The following is a 23005-nucleotide window of genomic DNA, read 5'->3' as shown; positions in this document are numbered from 1 at the left end:
TAAAACGTGTTTTCGTCATGTTTATCGGTTAAAATTTATAGATTCCAATTATACACCCGATTTTTTTTTTGGAAATAAATAACATACATTTGTTATGTCGTGAAACGGCAACAAATTGCTTTTGAAATAGGTAAACGTGAATTTAACAAATGTACTTCTTGTTGTGCCGTTTAGATGAGAAAAATAAAAGTATACAATGGTTGAAGGGAATGAAGTTCTTGGATGAACAAATATCACAATATAAAACTATATTCAATTCACGTTTCACTCTGAAGACTTTCCGAACATTTACAACTTAGAGAATTGTTCATTGTTGGGTATGTTTTTGGTTTTTTTGGTTGCTTTATCCTCATAGATTTCAATGTTGCATGCAATTTGAAAGGGAAGACTTGCGTACAAATGAACATTTTTTTCTTTAGTTTTTGATTTTTGGATTGGGGGCATTAATGTGTTCGAGCCAGGGAACATTTTATGAAATAAGGCTCGTGATCTTTTCGATAAGATAGTATTTTCAATGATTCAAGCGCAAACGTGGATTCCATGAATGAATTGGTTCCTAGCTCGAGGAAATTCACGCTGATTTTCGTTTTCAAATTACAAAATTATCCATTGAAAATACTATGTCGTTGAAAAGGTCACGAGTCAAACGCAATTATCATTCTCACTAGTGTGAGCGATTGATTTCTTTTGTTTTGATGATTTCATTTTTATTGTCGTCTTTAATTTTAAGTTTGATTTTTTTTTTTAAGTACGAAGTCTTGGTACATCAGATTTGTCATCAAATCAGGTCAAACGCAATCGTGAAGTCTCAAATTAATCTACCGGTTGGTCATTTTGTGTCAACAATCGATTTCTGTGTAGATACGAAATTATGTCTATGTTTTTATCCCATGATCATCAATTGGTTTGCACATTACAATACAGGATTATTTCGAATTTTGGAAAACCTGAATCACATTACTATAACATGTCAGTCATGATGTTTCAATCATTTTCCCTAATATTCCGTGCATTTTCAGCTCATTCAAATGATTAAAATTAGATAACAAGATCAAAAAATGTGTTTGAATAAATATTCTGTATAGATAAAAATCAATATGACGAATTCCAATTTATACAAGAACAAAAATATGACCGGAATTATTAATTTAATTAAGAAATTGTGCAAATTTTTTTTTCTTCTCTTTCTTCTTAGTAGATTTGTTTATAATTGAATCTCCCAAATATAGAAAATATGTACATCCGGTCAATTCGTGCTCACAAAAAACCGTCCCCAAAATCGAAGTACGACCCTATCTGCGATGCAAAAATGTCTTTATAAAAAAAAAGAGAATTGTCTAAATTTCTAAAATGGATTGCTACGTGTTGAGACATTTTCGAGGCTGCCCGCTTTTTCCACGAAAGACAATGACGATGACGATGAAGAGGATCGACTGTCGGCGTCGCAGCTATTGTCGTTCGTGCTCGATTTTTTTGGTGTTTCGATTTTTATGGCCGATGATAAAAGTCCGGTATCAAATGTGTTTGTTCTTTTGAAAGGCTTTCTTTCCAAACGGGAAGCGCAATTTTCGTCGGCGCTTCTTGAGCTCGTCATCGATGCTCGACGAATCGGTTGAGTTGTCGTCCAATTGTTGTTGTTGCTGTTGTTGCTGTTGCTGCTGCTGAGATTCGATAGACCTTTGTTGTTGATAGTTGTCGTTGATTTGGTTCGATTGATAAGCGATTGATGATGTGGGCTCCATGGACTCCACGTCTGCGCTTTGAGACCTGAGAAGATGGTTGAAGACGATGCTGCAAAAATTACAAGAAAAATTTGGTTTAACATAACGAACAAATGGTGTGGTGTTCTTTTTTCAATGTCACAATATGAGATTCACTACAATAATTTTGACGTTTTTTGTTTATTTGGCCAATTTTTGAATTTATCATTTGGTTACGATGAGAAAATTTTGTATGAATTACTCGATTAGTTACAATTTCTATTTTATGTCTCTTTTACTTAATCTACACAAATAAACGTATGAAATTATTGTTATTGGCTTTTGTCCTAGGGGAATTTAACTCTTACGAGTTCAGCATGTTTTCTGCCAGTTTGCTTGATTCGCGGAAGTTCGACGCGTTCGTTGTACGAACTGACGCGCACGGTCACAAGTTTACACAAGTTTGTTTATGGTTTTGCGCGTTTTTCAAGTTGTTATTTGACAACCAAAACGCGTTTCAAACTAAAAATTGCTTGTTTACGTGTATAAAGATTTTTCACATCCTTTCCAAAAGTTGAAAGATTTATATAATTATAAAATGGACAAAGGAAATATTTTTAAAGAGCTGGAGAAAGTGTTGGAAAAGTTAATCCAGATATAATAAATGGAACGACTGATGTGTGCGCGTCGTCCAGCTTCAAGTTTGCACACGAACTCGCGCGCGTTCGCGCATGTTGTTTTAATACGGAACTTGTCAACTGAGTGGAATCATGCAAGTTCTCTGGTGAATGTAACAATTTCGTGCGCGTTTATATCATTTTTTTACAAGTTTTCACGTAGTTAAATCCCCCTAGCTTTTGTCATTCAATGAAAATGGCAATTTCTCGTTCTCTACCAAGCATGCACTAAAAGTGCGCCAAAATCATGACTCTTCTAATGGATAATTATATGAACATATTCGAATGAATCTCGCCAATTGCACACATCCATTGACTGTGAACCAATAATGATAATTTCTTACGGTTTTCGATTTAGTGTACTGTCTATTTTATTCGCTTGCTAAACATAGGTCAGTGCTCACTGCGCACAGCACGAACGCAGTTCAAATTGATGTCAGATTGCGCTGAATTCTGGCAGAGATTAAAACACAACGACACTTTTGTAATGAAACAATTACAAAATAATGGTTAACAGAATAGAACAGAACGAAAGACATAAAGAACAATCACAGTTTATACGGAGAAATGAAAACGAAACAGTTCAAGCGTTCATTAAACAGCCAAAATGACAATTACACCCAAAACAAAGAGCAAGACGAACTAAGCATGCACTTGTCATCCCAAAAACCCAAAACTTCACCATTAAAAGGAGCATCGAAGTACAACAATAAATTATAACCATCATAATCACCCATCACCAACAAAACGTTCTAAAACCCATTAAAAGGATAAAAAGGCGAGGAAATTGATTGGGTAAACATAAAATGGGAATAAAATAGAAAAAAAATAACAATAAAATTTAGATGAAAATAAAATACAATGAAAAACATTTAAAATTAAGATGTACACAAAACAAATGAAAATGGAGACATTTCTGACCGGGATAAACATAACAAAAATAAAAACACAAAACATAAGGAAAGATAAAAATTAAATGAAAACAAACCTCTGCTGTGAATTGGTACGTCTTGGTGGTGGCATTGGTGTTGTTCGGTTCGTAAGCGTTCCGCTAGAAGCAAATGTTGATTTCTTGTTGCGTGGCAATGGTGCCACTTTGTCTTGCAAGGAAATTGTGCTTTGACGATTCTCCTCTTTGACCATTGTCAAATTGCTTCATTGATTTTGATTTTGATTAAAGAAGGGGAAAAAGAATGAAAGTAAATGAAAATGGGAGTCGAAATGGAAACAAAATGAGAGATAGAGAGATAGAGAGAGAGAAAAAAAACAGCAGAAAATTAATTTGCCACAGAAAATGAGCGGAAAATTTGTTGGAACGAAAAGAATAAAATCCGCCAAATGAGTTTTGAGCTTGAGTTGAGCGCGGAACTAACCTTTCGCTTGAAATCAGTGGTGTTGGGAGTGCACTGACACTGTGCGCCGGCGTTAAATTCGAAAAGTTATTTGAATTAATAGAGGTGGCTGCAGCAACGGCGATGTTATTATTTGATTGCGATGAAGCTATGCTATTATTTATGAGTGGTACTGAGGTCACAGTCACCACATTGTTTGGCGTTTGAATTTGCGAGGTTACAACTGGTGTCTGATTCAAATATTCACCACTTCCAATCATAAAAACGGTTGACTGCGAATCACCGCCATCATCACTGGCGGATGAATCATCGCGTGCGTAACGACCATGATTATCTAGCATGAACCCTGAATTGAATACGAAAATGGAATACAAAACGATGAAGAGACTTTTAACACATATTTACTATACACAAGTGAAAGGTTTTGTTGTTGTTGTTTTTTCGCTTCTTTTTCTTTGCAATTCATTCATACGATTTCTTTAATTCCTAATTGCGGTTCACGCAATGAACTCCATTGTTCATTCCAGTGAATCTCATTACATCACACCCAACTATCCTACGTTATAAGGCACTGGCTTTGGATTTTGATAGGTTTTTGTTTGTTCGTGGCATTTTTTTTGCTTCAAACTTAAACATACATGCATAAAACGAGCCAAAAGCTGTGAACAATTAATATTTGAGCTTTGTGTTAGTGCGAATATTTACTTTGGTTGCGATTGTGTTAGTAATTTATTGCCGGCATTCAGATTTGTACATTTATTTGCATATGCATTATGAATCAACCAAATGCTCAGTTTTGAATATATGTGTATATAGCGTTTTGTGAATGTCATTTCCAGTTATTAAGTGTGCGTGTTCACGGTTTGTTCATATTGCAAAGTTAGCACAAATGATGCTCGCCAATTTGACCCTGTGGATGTTTCAGTGCAGTATTGTTCAGTGTTTTTTTTAAGTTCACGCGTGAATCGCATCTGTATCCATCTGGCGGCTGTATTTATTCAAAACTGAGCATTTCGTTGCTTTGCATTTGACATTTGCCATATACAATTATTATATTACTGTACAGTTTTTAGTGTATTTTTTTTCGAGAAATTTTGTGTAACACCTTTTAGAGATCTGTGTGAGCTAATCCAATGTTCTGATAATGGCCAATTGTGGTATCATGTGAAACGTACGGTATATTCCCTTCGCAGTTGCAGTGACGATGCTTACCTCGCCAACCAATTTTGTCTCTGTTCAAAAGGAATATAACCAATTTTTCCAGAATATTTCCCATTCTTTTAGAATATTTCATTCTTTCCCTTTTATAAAGTGCCCATTTTGAACATATGTTCCTTCTTAGAAATTCCAAATTAGAATGTGTCCCATAAACAAGAAAATATTCCATCTTAAAAAAATCCGATTTTATAGTACCTCGTATTAATTTGAAATAGGAATCGAAGACCCAACATATGTAAAAGCAATGATAGTAAACCAACAAGGCATCATTTCACTTCCCCAACATACAAGCATACCGAATCATAAAAGAGAGACCCCACGAGCTGTTTAAACCGAATATGCGACAATTATTTACAAAAGATGTCGATGTTTCAGCAATTTTCAAATTAAAATGTTCGAGCCTACTGTACAAATTCGAAGTTAGATATGATTTAAATTACAAACGAATAAAAAAAATTAATCGAATAATTTGGAATAATCCAATAAAATATGGAATAAAAAAAAATTTACAAAAAATTCAAACTATTTGCTACACCTGATCTTGTGATTGAGATAAAAAAAACGAATCGGTTTCATCTACACATTAAAACTAAAAATAAAAGAAAAAAAGAATCAGTTTTCAAAAAAAGGTTTTTTTTATACATATGTATTGTCGTAATAAAAATGTTTTATGAGTTGGATACAAGTCTTTTATACGCTTATTTGATAAAAAGCAGAGCATAAACATTAGTAGAACTTTTACGAAATTCAACTAAATTCCAGAAGAAAAATAAAATCTGTATAGTTCTCGATTACATCGATTTTTTGCGTTTAAATTTTGTGTGTTTTTTTTTGTTCGGGTAACGAAAAGCATTGATCACATATGTGTGAATAGCAGACAAAATCGCGCCCCAATTCATCGATACCATTCCGTTAAGTCCATTTTCTATCAAATTTGTTAGTTTAAGTACCGGCGAATTTGTATTTGTAAAATTCTGTTCGATTTTAATAGCACTGATAATTTGACTCGTAGAGAAGACGATCAGTGAGGAAAACGGGCGAATATTCTGTCAAAGATACTGCGAAATTTAGATTTCGAGAAGCACAGTGAGGGGGGACGAAAAGAAAAGCGACACATTTTTGGAACATCAAGACATTCAAATGGTGTTTTGTTGTTTTTTTGATTTTTGTCTGGTTAGTGAACGATGGAAGTGACACATAAAATGATTTGGTGAATGGCATTTGCCGCCATTTGTATGTATGCCAAATGTTGTCATTTGCTTCTTGTGATTCATTTTGTGCTTCTTGTGATTCTTTTTTTTTGTTTCACAGGGCGATTCAAATTTATTCGTTTAATTTTTTTAACTCTACCAAAAAACTACATCCCGAACGATAAAAATTTTGATGAGGTAAAAGTTCTAATTACATCTAAACTAAAATTCTAAATTAGCAAAAATAAAAGGAAAAAAATTGTCCAAGACAAATTATAGGATTGATAAATACACATTTTTGTGGGGCTAAAACAAATTAGCAATTAAAATCGAGTAACTTCATTAAGTTTGATCCAATTCTGGGGAAAATTGTATGGGTAAGTTGTACATTAGATAGAAATAAACAAACAAACAAAAATTAAGTCATAAAATTATAGCAACGAGATTCACTTAACATTATGATTTGAATGGAAGCAAATTCGAAATGTTCAAATCGAAAATAACCAAACATAAATGCTGGAAAAAAAAGTCGTGAATCAAACCAAATTTTAAGTTCAAATTGCATACAAATCCAATTTTAAATTTAGAAGCAAAATAAAAGTAATAATAATTAAATGGGAAAATTTAGATACAAGGAAAATTGTTTCAAAAATTTCTTAAAACCAAGAGAAAAAAAAATATTTCAATAAAATTAAGTGTAATGTTTGATGTTTTGTTTAATCAGTTGCTTAAATAATTAACACGTAGATTTCGATCAACTAATGATCTACAAGAAGAAAAAAAAATGTCGATAAAAAAAAATGGTTCATTCTTTTCTCTGGTCAAAATGCTAAGAACACCCCTCTTAAATTGTACAAAAAGTTTGTCTTTATGTTCTATTTTGATGTGTTTTGTGGTGTATATTGCATGTGTTACGCATTAAGTGATCGATCGGCTGATAAATAATCCCGCATAAACAATCACACTGACAATTTCGGACATTATTCGGAGGAAAATATAGAAAAGTTGTCAAAGTGATGCTTACCTTGAACCGATTCATCGTCTAATTCATCTTGGCTTCCTGAAATTCGTGCTGTTAAAAGGAAGTGAATCAACATTAAGAGACGGATATAAAAAAAGAATTAAACTTAAATTGTTCACATCATTAGGAATAATTGGAAGAGCACTTACATCGTAGCGATTTGCCGGATCCGTTACGATTATATAGTACACTCTCTAGGTAGGCAATGCCATTATTATTGACAATGCCAAAACCCAATAGTAATTCGATTTGTTTCCAACGATGCAACCGTTCCTGCAGCTCATTGGTCACTTCACTGAGTGCGTTTCTCGCTTCGACAATGCTTCGATCCACATCATCGATGCTTTTGCCGTGCGTTGACACAAACGCACCCACCAAACTGCTACGTTTTCGCTTCAATTTTTCACACGCGTCACGTGCGGCTTGCAATTGCTTTTCGGCCATTATACGCTTTTTGAGTGTATGTTTACTTTCAAGTTCGTAGGTTAATTGAAGCCACGACTGGAGAGCTGGTGGTGGTGTCCAACAGTGATCGACCAATTCCACTTCAGCACGTGACAATTCGGAGCGCAACATTTCGATTTCCGCTTTCAATTGTTGCACTTCCAAATCCGAACTGGACGAGGACAATGACGGTGCTTCCTTCAGACGACGTTCCAAGTCCAGCTTTTCAGTCGCTACGTTTTCTTGTTCTAATCGCGCTTGTTCTAATTCCTAGCAAATGGATGAGATAATCAATTTTGGGGTTGAATGAATAAATGGTTTTTTTTTGGATGCAAATAAGATTTTTAAGGCCTAGTGTCACATACAACCGAAACTGAAACTGAAACTGAATTCAGTACAGAGCACGGTTCAGATTTTTTTTTCAATGATTTAAGGGATAAAAATTAGAGTAGCAACTTTTGAATTTATTTACTTTTTGCATATCAGCCAGTGCATTTTCTGCTTTCTGCAAACCTTCCATATCCTTGGCCATCCGCCGTAAATGACGTTTCGCACTTTTATTCTGTTGATATGCGTACCAACAGCCAATAATTGCACTTAATAGTAAAGTCACCAAAATATAATCCTTCCAACGAGTGCCAGTTTCTTGGAAGAAGAACAAAAAAGGTTGATGTTTAGGGTTGATGTAGAACGAGAAGTATGATGAAAGTAATTATGAAAAATGAGAACAAAATTCACCAATTGAAAAAAGTGTTCAAAGAATGGAAAAATTTAAAATTAAATTCGGCTCAGTTACAACTAAGCTACAGGATTGAGCATTATCTACATTAGCTCATTCTGAGCAATCGTAAAGCTTCCAAAAAATGCAAAAAAATGGATGAAAAAAGAAGCTAAAAACGTTTGCTTTAGAGAAATTTACCTCTTGGTGGACCAAATAGTACAACATCCATAGCCTTCAAGGCGATTTTTTGCTTATGAATTGGATCACGAATGCCTAGTACATTACTCACATAGTGCATATTATGTACTGCAAGTCTGTAAATGAAATAAACAATTTTATTATTTGATTTTTTTATTAATTTTTCAATTAGTTGTTTGAAGTGTCGTTGAAATTGCTTTGAAATTTTTCTGATTATACATTTAAACAGTAAATTAAACACTCAACACGAAACACTTTGGTTGATGTTTAGGTTCAAACATGTGTCATTTCAAGACAATAAAATACGACTGGTATGGATTCACATAAAAACAGATGATCTAAATCTCCATAAATCTGTCCACTCCTTCGGTTAAGAATATGTTAATTGTGTTCATTACTCAAAAGTTAATTATGATTATAACCAATTTAAATGATCTGGATAAAAACATCGACACTTAAATGCAAAAGACACGATTTTCGTCGAAATTAAATTGTCAAAAGTCATTGACTAAACTGGGCGACAATACAACTGAGTGCAGATGACTTTGGATAGAATTGATCGCACGTGAAACGAGTCATTCCATTGGGGTGTGCAAATAGAAAATCGATGCATGTCTCTGTGTTCAAAATCAATGTCAACATTTGTTGTTGTTCAGTTTAAAGTTCCTCGTTTGCACGTAAATTCAATTAAATGCACGGCTGTTTGCGTGTCATCCGAAAGGAATGTTTTGATTCCAGTGTGTAAAAGAGTAAGAAAAAAAAAACTGAAGACTACAATAATTAGATTACACTCACCTTGGCAATGTTTGACCGTTTACTTTGTGTTTTTGGAATATTTCAACATACTGCGGCAATTGAACACTTTCGGCCAGCCAATCGGTTGTTTGTTCTACCGTCCAATTGTGAACCTAGAGTGAATGAAATAGGCAGCAAAACCACCAGTCAATCAAAATCGAATGTGTGGAAACATGATCGCTAATTTGTATACCTCAGACCGCAGCCAAGCTTCCCACAATTCCTTCACCGAGATCTGTGTATCATCGTTGTAATGAAAGGTTTTATGTCTTTTCTCGTAACCTGAATCGTATTTCAACTCTTCGCGTAAGAACTAAAAATAGACAGCAACAAAAAAACACGCCCCAAAAATTATTCAAAGAAGAAGAAAAAGGAATTTTCTTTCAAAAACACAACGAAAACTTTCAAAAAAAAGTGTCTGGCTATTGGAAATCGGTTCGAAACGAAGTTGCAATCCCGGCTTTCAAAATAGAACTGAATGTCATGGAAAAATAGCTAATATTTTTGCTGTATTTTGACGAATGATTGACCACTTACGGAAGCAAAACTGTGCGAAAAACTCGTTCGCCAAAAATAATTGCACGAAACAACTGACACTTTTTGTATTTGTATGGAAGTCGTTTTTCATTATTCACCGAGTCACCAGCGATGACGACGGACGATGATGATGATGATAACAACAATTGAATGAATGCTACCGTGTGACGTTTATTTTGTCCCACCTGACTAATTAAATGAACGATTCAGACATTGTTTAGCGCAGAACCATATCGTCAAGCTGTAATTAATGTGGGTTGAAAAAAAGAGCGCCAACTCAGTGTGTGAGTAAAAATAATTCGGCATTTTGATGAGATGCGTAATTTTGGAAAGAATCAAATTGAAAATTATCTTCAATTGGCTATTGTGGTCAGAAATTCAAAAAAAACATTTCCGCGATATCGCGCGATTCCAGCAAAACATGTAAATTTGCGTTCAATTTAGCAGTTATTTGAACTACCTGTCGGCGTTATCGTTTATTTTTTCAAATAGTGTTTATTTAATCACATGTGGTGATTGAAATTCCATTTATATCATTTATTCTTGTGATGAAATTTAACTGGCGCGTTTTTGCACGGAATCTCTTTTTCTGACATTTTTGGCGTACTTGTGCGGCGGCAATAACAACAAAAGTAGTAAAAAAAAACTTTCGATTAGTTGTGCTGATTGCGTTTTAATAACAAAGATACACATGAACTGATGCTAATAAACGATAAAATGATTGCTTGCAATGCCACATGATTTGACATTTTTATTCCTTCCTCAAATCGTTGCTTTTTTCTCGCTTCAACGCATACACCTGAAGTGAAATAAATGAATTTCGTTGGAAAATTGATAAATTGTTTTTTTTTTCGTTTGAAGAGCTCGTGTCAAATATTATGACACCTTTTGTGTGAGTATTATCACTGGAAACGTGCGAAATTCAGAAATATTTTCACTCAATAATCATCATGTGTATTGGATGATTTAATCGTTGATAGAAAAAAAATGAAATTGATTGTAGTAGAGAGGTAATTACAGCCTTTAGTACATTTGCGAAAGAATCTCGTTGAACGTGGTACAAAAGCCACATTCTTACTCTTATCAACATTTTGTTCAAGCTTAGCGGCTTTTTCGTGGACGTAATTTCAAACATTCCTGTTTGAGATTTTTCTTATGAACGAAATGGGTCTGTTCAAAGAGAAGTGAAAAAAATGTCAATGCGAGAAATTATTTCGTTACAAACGAATGCTCTTGGGATGATAACCATTTGGCATGACATATTGGAATACGTTAAAGGTGTAAATCTATAAGCCACGATCAATTTGAATTGATCATTCAATAAAATTGCCATGGTCTCTCTCTGTGTGTGCGGTGTTTTTCATAAGTAATTTTAGCGACAGTAGAAAAAAATGATGTCAACATTCGTAATTTACGTCACAAATATTCATAAATTGACTTTAATTTGGCAATGAAAGAGCCGATAAACCGCCGTTCAATTGTGTCAAATGTAAACAAAAGCTTAATTTAAGCGTTTATTAAAACCGCACAATAGCGAAAAAAGAACGTTCGCTTCTCACAAAGCACAACAGCAGTGCTATCGCGTGAATGGTAATATCCAGAAAATATTCCAGCGCGATAAAACTGATTTCAAATATTGATTCGTGAATAATTCGGCACAATATGACGTAGGTTGCATGTGATTCCTCTAATTGAATAACTCTGATGATAGCACTGAATTGGATTTTTTTGTGTGAATTATAACGAAAGAATTTCACCTTTTTTATGCAGGACTTGTTTTGTTAATAGAACAAAAGTTCGTGGATTTTGCGCAGTTGTGGGAAAAATGATTATTTTGGTGGATCTCGACCGGATGGGCACTGAATCTACTGACTCCTTAACTCTGACTGAAATAGTGCGTCGAAAATAATGATTTTAAACTATTCAAAATGAGCATTTATGCTCAATGGATTCCACTGAACAATTTCTCGGAAATACTGTGCCCAATATTTAAGTGCTCTCAAAACACCTTTTTTCAAAATGGTGGTAATGATTCTTAAACGATTTACGTCACACAAGTACACGGACGCAACCGAAACCTACATTTTTTTTCTTGTCTTGAACAATTAACACGCGCCTCATATTCGTATTTTTAAGTATTTTGAAAATTAGCCGTAAACACTTCGAATGAAAGAATTAAAAGACAAAAATGAAGAGAGAGAGAGAGAAATTGCGTGTGTATGAAAAAATGCTCACATCATCTGATTCGGAAAGATCAATGTTGCCGTTGTCATCGTCATCAAGCTGCTGATGCAGCGATCGAATGGCTTCCATTCCGAGTCGATCATGTTCCGCACATTCGATATCATCTGCTGGGCATGCTCCATCTGCTGAACCGCTGATCCCCGACCCGCCTGAAATGATAACTTAAACAGTTAAATAAACAACCAAGCGACGAGACAAAATCAACACAAGAGAACAACAGGAAGAAAAAATAAATTGTGTATAAAATTTATGATTGAGAAGAAAAAACAAGTGTCAGCCAGCAATTGCAGTAATTGATTTCAAGAATTAAAATAAAAACGAACTCACTAAAGGTCAATATTTATTGCATACATACATGTTCTCGTTTTTGTTTCTTTTTCGCGTAGTTAAGTAAATTCACGTATATTGTCAAATGCAATACAATTTTACCCGGTAAGCTGTGCTTGGCTTTGAACAGAAACTGTGTGTGTATTGAATTCAATTGATCGACATGGCTTTTTAGCTACAGTGCTGTTGTTGCTGCTGCTGTTGCCGTCGTTGCTGCAACAAACACTGTAAATTGCTAATGAGTTACACACTCTTGGTGTGAATAACAAAGCAAAAAAAAAACCCAAATCCGAATAGAGAGAGATAAAGAGAAAGAGAGAGAGAAAAAAACCTGAACGAATGGAATTTAGCGAATACAGTAAATGTATTCCGATATGAAGCAATTGTCATATGTATTTAATTTGATTTCGTGTGTCAAACGATCAAGTGGAGAGGCAGAGAAAAAGACAGCATCAATTTAGAAATTCTTTGAGCATAGCAATTGATGTTCATCATTGTGCGTAGCAAAGCAAATATGGCAAATCTGAAAACTATTTGTTTATGGATGAGATGTGATTGCTAGTTCGGCCTGTGTTCGGCTGTTATTTTGGGCTATGAACGCAACCGGTTAAATAGCTGCAAAGTCAGCATCTCTCATCCATTTCATCGACAATGCCACGATGTATGCCGGAATATAAGAGCAAATCATCATAAGAGGCTATTAAAAGAATACACTTCAGAATTCCATGAGAGACGTGTATTTGCGGGATTCGTTGCGTTGTACACAAATGTTCGGTTTGTAACAAAACCTGTTTGTATGTTGCCAGATGTCATTTATCACAACAAGCCGCGCACACACACACACATAATATTTTTTGGCACGTTCTGAGTCGAACAACCGAATAAACAAACGACAATTGAACATACGTGAATTATGCCTCATTTTTTCCCTACTTCTTCGCTAATATCAACTTGCTTTTCTCATATATGCGTGTGTGTGTGTGTGTGTGTCTGTGTGTGTGTGTGTTCGCGATATTTTTTTCGTAGTCCGAAATTTTCCAAATCCAAAATGGAACTTAATTCTATTTCAGAAATATTTAAATGGAGTTATCGAAGGTCGGACGCAAAAATAAGAAGAAGAAAAAAATTGTAAAAATATTCCAAAATTGTTTATTGAAATGAACGCTGTATTATTGACGGTCACCATAGATTCCCAAGCAAAAATCCACACTGAATCCACGTTGCGTTAACGCATATCTGACACTGTTCTCACACGGTTTTGAACATAGAACCGTGTGGCTATAGTATAGTAGAGTGTGAAGTCGTTTGTTATCATTTTTAATTTCAAATGACCGTTTGTACGGGTACAAAAAATGGTGTCAAATATGCAAATACACACACACACACGTTCATACTGAAGCGTGTCGAAGTCCGCCACAGTATTTTACGTTTAAAACCGTGTGGATAAAGTGTATGACCGTTGCGTTATCATGACGAATTTTGAAACCATTTTTGGTGTCAACGCTTGATACCCATACAAACATACACTGCATCCACACGGTTATTTCAAATTAAGAATGATGTCAAACGACTTCACACTGTACTATATTATAGCCACACGGTTCTACATTCAAAGCCGTGTGAGAACAGTGTTCGATATGCGTTAACGCAACTTGGATTCATTGAAGATTTTTGCTTGGGATTGATTCGGAATATATTTGATTTTTAAATTGACAGAAGCAATGACTTTCGTTAACATGGAGAGCTGAGATACTGATTTATTTTTTTTTTTTTTTTTCAAATAGACGTTCAGTTCAAAGTGAAAATCTTGAGCAATGAATAGTTAATTCTCATATAATAAAGACATGTTCATATATTCGCTCATGTTTATTTTGTTTTCAGAACATCGAATGTTCTACCGAATGGAATGTATTCAAAGATATCATCTTGTCTTGTGTCTCCATTTTACGTCTTTGATTATGTATGATTTAAAATCTGCACTTGTACTTGACATTTGCCCGATTTGTATTTGCTGCGTACTAAACGTAGTATCAGATGTCAAGCCGTTAATGAATATATGATTTCATTGTGCATACACTGTGCCCACAACACAAACCCATTTTCATTTGCAAATGAGTAAAAAAAAGCGGAAATTTTCATAATTGTAATATGCATTCAAAGCACTTAATTTGGCCGCGCGATTCCATTTATTTAATTAGCAAAATGTCAATGGACTTTGTATGTTTTCTTTTGTTTTCACAAAATAGATAAGTCACTCACGTTTTCATCACATATCACTCTCGCTCGATCTCCTGCCAAACTATACAAATAGATCGCATCACTAGAAAAAAAAAGAGTCATTTGCAAGTGGTTGCGCGTCGGTGAATCAAACAAGCGCTTCGTTTTAATTTGCTCTTTTTGTTCCACTATTATTCGAAAGAGTGAGATAAACCAAATTTATCTCTGAATAAATGGCTTGAATGTTCGTATAAAAATAAAAATACGGTAGTGTGTTTGACACAATAAAAGTGTGATAAGGCTAATTCACGTTTGCACTAAAAACATTTGTTTTTGATATGGACCGCAACTACAGAACATACGACTTGTATGAACTAGGCCGTGAAAACGGATATAGTAACCGTTTTATTTTCTATGGATGTCATTCAATATGCGATTCATTGTTTGCATTGCATCGAGCAAGTGTGAGTGTGGCGTATTGTATGAAAGCTGTTTGTTTGACTAGGGCACGAGACAAAAACATTTACGTCGTTGGACAATACGTGTGCTTGTTTTATTTTTGGCTTATCAACGCAGCTGATTATTACCTCAAACGTTCCAAGTAAACTTTTCATTTCATTATTATTATGTCAGACGTGATGCGAATGTTGTGGTTGTTGAAACAAAAAACCAGTTGGAAATCGAAATTGTTTTGTTTTCGTTTAGTTCCACTTGTATGCTGAATTCGTCATACAAATTTCATTGTGGATGGAAAAAAAGTGACGATGAAAAAATAGAGTCAATTCTTACAAATTCAACCTGGAATGCTAATTGGTCACCTTGAGTGAGTTGATTTAAAAAAATAAATTTTGTTTGATATACAAAGAACCGGCTTAAGCATAATCGAAATCAAGTGGAATTAGAAGAACGTTTGATGGAAATCGTCGTATCTCATCGATAACTTTGTACCGTCGATATGAGTTCATGCTTTGTAAATCCGAAACAGAGACAAAGTGAAGTACTATATCAGGTGGTGATCGGCACCGAAAATTGGAATTTGATACGTGTTTGTACATGTGACGATCGAACCAAACGATGCTTGTTTGTTTCGTGAACGCGTGTTCATTTCGACTTTGTAACAGAAATTGGTCACAGTTCCTACATAGGGCCATATTCGATAGTCACGCCAAATTGTGAGCACTAGTTGTTGGTCATTTCAAGTTCGATAAACGTCCTTTGGCCACAAACACCATTTCGGCGAACGGAAATGTATGCATTTTTCTGTAACTCATCCGTTTTATGATCAATGAATGTATCTTTTCGCACCTCTTTTCTCTCTCAATTCAAATGAGAGACTAAAAAAGAATTGACATAAAAAAATTGAATGTCTTATCTCTAAAATAGACAAGAATTTCACGTGTCCGGTTCACAACTCTTGAAGTATTTCATATTTTCGTGTTTCGTTTTTCTTGTTCACGTTGTTTCGAGGTAAAAACTCCTTGTTTTTTTTTAATCATAAAAATCTCTAATTTCCTTTTGCTTTTCAAAAGTGCTCATTTCAAAAGCATAAATACAGATTTCAAATGAAAACAGAGATATAAAACGAGACACACGAATGCTTCGAGGTAGCGAGTCGAGTTAGGAGCGATCGTAATTTTCATTAACATCTGACTACAATACACTTGCTCAGAATCTGAATACACTAATATGAAAAAAAAAAAGAGAAAAAAAAACAATAAAGAATACATCCGTGTTGAATGTACATTTAATTATTACGGGCTATCGCTAGTCCCGCGTGTGTATTAACTATCCCATTGAAAACCTATTTGAGGAAGTAAAAAACACGAGCCCACGAGAACGATAAATAAGAAGCGAAATGAATCTAAAAAACAAGCATCGTGATCGCATGATCATTACGAGATTCGCTTACGATTATCTCTCTGTCTCTCTCCTCCTCACTCTTTCTTCTCGGTTAATGTTGAAATGCGAGCCGATTTGGCACATAAGCGACCGAGCCAAGCAATTTGTGATTATTTTAATTTTAAGAGAATTACGTTACTCATTGTGTTGTACTTCGCACACGCTTTTCGATGAAATTTCGATCATTTGAGGTGATCTCTCTCATTAATGAGACGACCAAAATGCAAGTGACGATCTGATGGTGCTATATATTTTCTTTTCGTAAACACAATTAATTCGTTGTGTATAAGCCCACCCTCTCCCGAGAAGAAAAAAACACACTCTCGACTGCATTAATGTATTGCAAATAATTATATATTCTTTTCTACTCAAATATTGACGAATATTTATATTAATAATTTTCGACGATATGATTCCGTTGCAGCTGCCTGCTACGCTACCGTCCACACGCTTGAGATGAATATACATATTTGCATTGATTGAATCGAATGAACGAACGAAAAGGTAAGCAGTGGATGAGGAAGATTTAAAAGGAAAAAATTGCAAGTTTGATCATCGTAGAAACAATGTCGTTTTCTCAATATATCTCGGCCAATCAAGATCAAGTGATAGTTGACTGAATGAATCAAATGAATCGAATCATTCGAGATTCGCGATGGTGGCGACATTTTCTGCAACTCTTCATTTTTTATTCTTTCTCACTCTTCTCTCTCTCTCTCTGTTCGCTCTCATTCTGATACGAATACACGCATACAAATTGCAGTCGCATCAATCATTTCATATTCGAATTGATTGCATTCCACGGGCGGTTCACGGCAGTGATCAATTGAATCATGGCTTTGGTGGCTGATTTTTATCATAAATTGATCAATTTATCGAATACAGACATCACAATCGTCATTTTCATTTTATCGCTGCTTTTGTTTTGTTTGTGTGCATGAAAAATCGAGCAATCGACATTATTTACTCAATGAAAAAGAGATTGAAAAAAATAACAAAACAAAAGACTCATTTGGCATAGTTTTTTTTCTGCTTCTCTTGACGACCGACTCAAAACTATTTGACAAATTTGTTGGTGCGCCTTGAATTTCTCGTTAAAACACATTTTCAATCGCAATAAAAAAAAATTCTGTTTCTATTACGAGTTTTTTTTTTCTTTTTCTCGTTCAAGTTTAATTAAAGACATTGTGCACGCACTTGGAAACTGGCGAACATGATGTATGCCGTTTTTTTTTCATTCACTTGCTAACAGCCGAGATGGAATAACTGTCGTTCCATTCTCTTTGCAAAATTATCGCCAGCGCAACATACATGAAGATTTGCGAACAAACAATGAATGTGTATGCGTGTCGGCTGAGGTACCAGATTAGTTACGATCGTAAAATTGTGTTTACTAAAAACTTTGAAATCGTTTCGATCGAACGGAAAGTTTTCGAAATGTACATTTTGCGAGTGAAAAAAAACGGTTTATGACTTGTATAAAGTCAGTGTATTTGATTTTACACGGTGACCTTGAGTGCAGCCAATTTCACGAGTCTTTAAGTCATATCAAAATGAACTTCTTCTAAAGAAGCATCGATTTCATATGAATTGAAAGTGAAATATTCCGTTTTTATGTGATTGGAAAACGATTTTAGCCGATATTTCACGATTAAACGATCAATTCTCTTGATATCAAAGAAAAATTGTAAATCATCGGTAAATTGCGTCTGACCAAAGTGGATTGACTTCAAAAGACCCGTGCAAAATCATCGCAAAAAGACATCAATAGTTAATTCGCTAAATTTAACGTTCGGTAATTCCAAATTAGATCGTTACAGATAATATGATTCGATTATTCATGCACTTGTTTCATGCAAATGTCGCGTGTATTTGCGGGTGACAAGTACCCTTCGTTTCATTTATTCAACGTTATTCACGATCATTTGCGCCAATAAATTCTCAATTAGATCAATTTATTGCAAGTGAACAGAAATCCGAAGCTAATTCGAAGAAAGGTGGTGGCTGCAGGGAGGAAATCGAATTAAATTTCGTGGTCACATTAGAATGGAACGAGTCGGAACGGCTTGAATGTCGAATCCGCCTCTATTCATTCCATTTTTTGTTTTCAATCAATAATTTATTGGCAATCGATGAATTGGCACATTGACCATGAATGCGGTGACTCATTGGAGCGGTCAATCACACGTTCTATTCTTTGCATTTTTGATTTTTTTTCTGTTCGTTCTACAGTGGGCCAAAATTCCAATGCGAACAATAAAACGAGATTAGGTTCAATTTATGATGTGCCGGAATTCTCAGTAGGTGTAAACTGAAATGTGGGGTTTTTGCAGACATAATGGAAATAAACCATTGATTTTCTCTCTCTCGTTTTTTTTTTCTTCAAATTTCATTTTCAAGCCATGAAAAAAACAAAAAACAAAACGAAGAGAATGGGTACGGATATTTAAAAATCAGAATTTAAGTACAATTTTCTATTGTCACATGTGTTTGTCTGCTGGCGATTGAGTAGATATCGTTTGTTCAGTTGCGAATGATTCGATTGATGAATCGATAGCGATACATAGTATCATTACGAACCCAATTGGACACATGCCAGCTACAAGATGACTAAATAATTCGAAGACAAACATTAGCGGAAGAAAATATCGTTTTAAATGCTAAATGATTTTTGGCATGCTCAACGAACGAACTGATGAACGAAAAGATAAACCGAATGGTTTATTTTCCGGCAACGACGAGCCGATTTTATTGCCCCGAAAATATGTGAATGGGTTATGTGTGTGCACTGCAACGGCAGTGGCGACGACGTCGACGGCAGTAATGTGATTTTGCAATATTCTGCAGTCGACCGCAAAACATTGCACTGAAGCCAGTAATATGGTTTTCTTGAAATGGGCTTTCCGATTCGATTGAAACCTGTCATCAATTGTGTGGTGTGCTTTATTTTATGATTTCCTAATATAGTCGACCAGTCATAATAGAGGTAACTCGTGCAATACTTCTCGCATTTTTGCAATGGCTTATCGTTTTGACCGTATACGCATATCTATTGAATCGATCGTAAAAACAAACGCACTTCTATTCACAAACAGCAAAACAACTGCTTATTGAGAGAGAACAAAAAGCAACTGAAACAACAACAAAATGTTTTTCAGGGTCAAAGTACACACAATAACATTTTTAAAAAAAATGGCACACACAAAAGCTTCCATTTCCAAAGAGAGATAAACAGCAAACATTTTATTCAATGGCAACGAAACGAGAGAAAAAAAATGCGCATTCGGTTGCATTCCGTTTTGTATACGGACAATTAAAAAAGCGGGAAATATTTAGTGCATTTTTTCTGCCATCGCCAATTAGATATTCAATCGATTCATTAGTTAATCATGAGCAATTCATACAAATAAAAATCAAATGTATGTTGAAAGGGGAAAAAACGTGACCATTTTCAAAAACATCAGTATCAAATCATATGACAGGCAAATGAACGAGATAGAAATAGACGGTTGAGACAGAGAGCGTGTGTGTAATTGTGTGATGTAAATGTATGTCTCGGATTTGTTTTGCTCTTTTGTTAGTTGCTCGGCCAATTCAATCGAATCGTAATACAGAATGGGTTCTCTCTCTCTCTCTCATTCAGACACAGTTTCTCGTGTTACTCAGATTTTTGAAATCCATGGACTCACATACACGCGTTTACTCACATATCCTCATACGTGAAGTGAAATAAAGAAAAAAATAAATTAAATAATATAATGTTGTAATTTGGTTGCAGCCAGAATGTGTATGCACGCACAGGCAACGGATCAATGTGTGTCTCGTGTTTAGAAATAGAACAAATGAAATTCTCGGTTGTTTTTTGTTTTGGTTTGTTTTTTTTTTTGGTTTTGTTGCTATTTCGCTAACTATGATCACTTACTGAATTCATGGCTAACTGCTTCTGACATTGCTTTGCTTAGCATCGTGTAGGAATTACCGTGATGCAGGTGTTGTTGTTGTTGTTGTTGTTGTGGCGTCGGCACTCTCAGCGATGCACCGGACGGCTGCGACGCTGATGGCGGTTTATATTGTGAATATTGTGGATTATTGTGATGATGGAATTGCTGTTGTTGTTGTTGCTGCTGTGGTGCCGATGGCGCATTGACATTTGCCTGGCTGATTGTAATCAGGCTACAAAATACAATCGCCAAGCATCTAGTCTGCAATATAACCGGCAAATACATATTTTTCACTGTCGATCACACAAACATTTACCGCGGCTGCCTAGCTCCGGTTCGTGGGTGTGTATGTGTATATATACGGGTATGTACTGTGTCGAAGGGTGCACGCGTTCACGCTATCGTTTGCACATGCAAATGAAGCAAACGAGATCCGTAACGAAATTCAAAGGAAATTCTCGTTTCGCTTGCTAGATGAATCGTGTCCGATTCTTGGCTGTCGAACACACTTGGCTGTTTTGCTTTTTTTTTTATTCTTCTCTACACTTGTTGTTTCTTTCTTTTTCTGTTGTGTCGTTCAATCTCGTTTATAGTCGAACACACTCTTTTCAACACATTTCACTCGCACTAAGTGGAATTCAATGTTGTTTCGCCTTTTTCTCCTCGCTACTACTTCTTCTTCTTCTTCTTCGAATTGACTTCGCGGTTTTGATACAAATAATTATTGGCAATTCATTGAGATGTGTGCGCCGAATGAAAATTCTTTCTTCATTTGACGAAACAGATTTTTTTTGACGTAATTTACACTTCACTGATGCGAGTATTTATGCTTAAAAACTGCTTGTATTTCAGTTTAGAGTAGTGATAATAAGCACTAACCGCTCTTTCCTTTTATTTCACCTTATTTCAATATCAGCTTTGTTTTCAGTTAATTCACTGTATGTTGTTGTTTCGCGTTTTTTTTTCTTTCTAAAATTCTTATTCATATGAACGAAAAAAACCGATTCGTCTCTTTTTGACACAAGGAACACACCGCAATCGAATGGTTTTTTTTATTTCTCTTTCGTCAACTGTGTTTATTTGTTGGCACTGAGCACTGAAATATGTATTGCTTACAAGTTATAACATAACATAGGAAACGAAACACTGTGTGATGCGATATATTCGCAATAAAGACGACTCAAATAGACAAAATATTAGCGCTCGAGGGCTCCTTTTGGTCGTCACTTTTTTTTCTGTCTTCTTCTTCTTATATACTTCTGCTGCTGACTCGTACAATGCGGCACATTTTATTTTGCACAATTACAATGTGTATATTTTTCATTTGCTTTCTTATTCATCTGCTCTCTGTCGCTCGTTATCTTTTTCTTTTCGTTCAGTAACTCCCGTTTTTGTGCGAAGTTTTCATTACACATTCACAACAATATTAAACTTACTCTGTGCAATTAGAAAATACAAAAGAAATTAAAAACCAAAAAAAAAAACAAAATTGTGTGTGTTGAATAGATTCGCTTATCAATTTAACAAGTATTTATTACGAATGAGAATAATAGAGGGAAGTTCGATCGAATATCGTGACTCAACTCGCCATCCAGATTGTGAGAAGATTCATATAAAAGGCATAAAAAATGGCCAACTTATTGGAAATGTAACGTAGAAGAAATGACAACGTATCATGTGTGTTTACATACAGAGAGAGAGAGAGACAGAGAGAGAGAGAGAAAAGAAAAGCACCGAAGAACGAAAGAGGAAAACGAAATACAAATAGAAAAATTTCGTAATTTTAGCACAATTATTGTAAGCAAATTAATTCAAGGCTGACATTCGTAGCTGGTGTTAAAATGTTCGAATACAAAATTAAACTGATTGCTGAATGCATTGGCGATATATTTTCAGTTCTGATTGGTGCCTTTTATTTCTCTCTGTAGCTTGCTGTTTTAATTGCGATTTTTCTTTTATTCTAATTGTACGCGATAACTCTGTTCGACAAAATTAACACGCCACACAAACAGACAATATATTGCAAGAGAGAGAGAGAAAAAAAAACAACTGTGAGCTATTGATGACTTGAATTTACAGAACAAATAAATATTTCTTCCTTAAATATTTGTTATTACGATTATTTGACACATTCAACGACAGTCGAAAACAATTCACACAAAAATATACAGCAAAAAAAAATAATTACAATTTAAAAAAAAAAATTATAAAACTATGCGACGATATTACGATACGGGTTTCGAGTGAGACTGTATCCAAAAGTATCAAAATTTCACATCAAACTGAAGCCGAGAATAAAATTTTGTGTGACAAATAGTCGCGTTCGATCGCAACTGCGGTGCTAAATGTGTAAAACGTGTATGTATTATGACAGTTTGAGTCTAGCATCAATCGATGTATGTGTGTGTCCAACTGTGATTGGCTGTACTGGTAAACGTCACAGCGAATTCACTTGCAAAACAAATTCCATACAGCTGATTCGATGTAGAACGTTCACGAAAACATCGCATTCGACCGTGTACGG

General features: G+C 35.0%; 1 protein-coding gene across 19 annotated transcripts; it reads right to left on the bottom strand.

Annotated features, from left to right (window-relative positions):
- Positions 1-681: 681 nt before the first annotated feature.
- On the bottom strand, positions 682-22850 carry LOC129566026 (stromal interaction molecule homolog). 19 transcript variants are annotated; one of them, XM_055441517.1, is made up of 12 exons: positions 22559-22850; positions 20463-21577; positions 12089-12246; positions 9510-9629; positions 9317-9429; positions 8522-8637; positions 8075-8247; positions 7308-7872; positions 7162-7209; positions 3751-4075; positions 3366-3530; positions 682-1791 (listed from the first exon to the last, which is right to left on the bottom strand). In XM_055441517.1, the coding sequence occupies exons 2-12, from the start codon at positions 20764-20766 to the stop codon at positions 1515-1517; spliced, it is 2364 nt and encodes a 787-aa protein (XP_055297492.1). In that variant the 5' UTR covers positions 20767-21577; positions 22559-22850; the 3' UTR covers positions 682-1514. The 19 variants fall into 19 exon arrangements, with proteins under 19 accessions (XP_055297492.1, XP_055297501.1, XP_055297497.1 ...); XM_055441526.1 differs by having other exon boundaries at positions 20520-21577; positions 22711-22843; XM_055441522.1 differs by having other exon boundaries at positions 20520-21918; positions 22670-22818.
- Positions 22851-23005: the final 155 nt, after the last annotated feature.

The sequence above is a fragment of the Sitodiplosis mosellana genome, unplaced genomic scaffold (genome assembly GCF_009176505.1).
Source record: "Sitodiplosis mosellana isolate CC-2019 unplaced genomic scaffold, AAFC_SMos_1.0 Smas_scaffold_3, whole genome shotgun sequence".
Lineage (NCBI taxonomy): Eukaryota > Metazoa > Arthropoda > Insecta > Diptera > Cecidomyiidae > Sitodiplosis > Sitodiplosis mosellana.
The sequence above is the reverse complement of the archived record's forward strand: the minus strand, read 5'-3'. Positions and strand labels throughout refer to the sequence as shown.

Excerpts from the sequence above, each read along its gene's own strand:
- LOC129566026 (XM_055441517.1), bottom strand. The coding sequence starts at position 20,766 with ATGTATTTGCCGGTTATATTGCAGACTAGATGCTTGGCGATTGTATTT. Across the intron at positions 8,248-8,521 it reads ACTATTTGGTCCACCAAGAG|AAACTGGCACTCGTTGGAAG; the intron begins GTAAATTTCTCT and ends TCTTCTTCCAAG. Across the intron at positions 7,210-7,307 it reads ATCCGGCAAATCGCTACGAT|CACGAATTTCAGGAAGCCAA; the intron begins GTAAGTGCTCTT and ends TCCTTTTAACAG.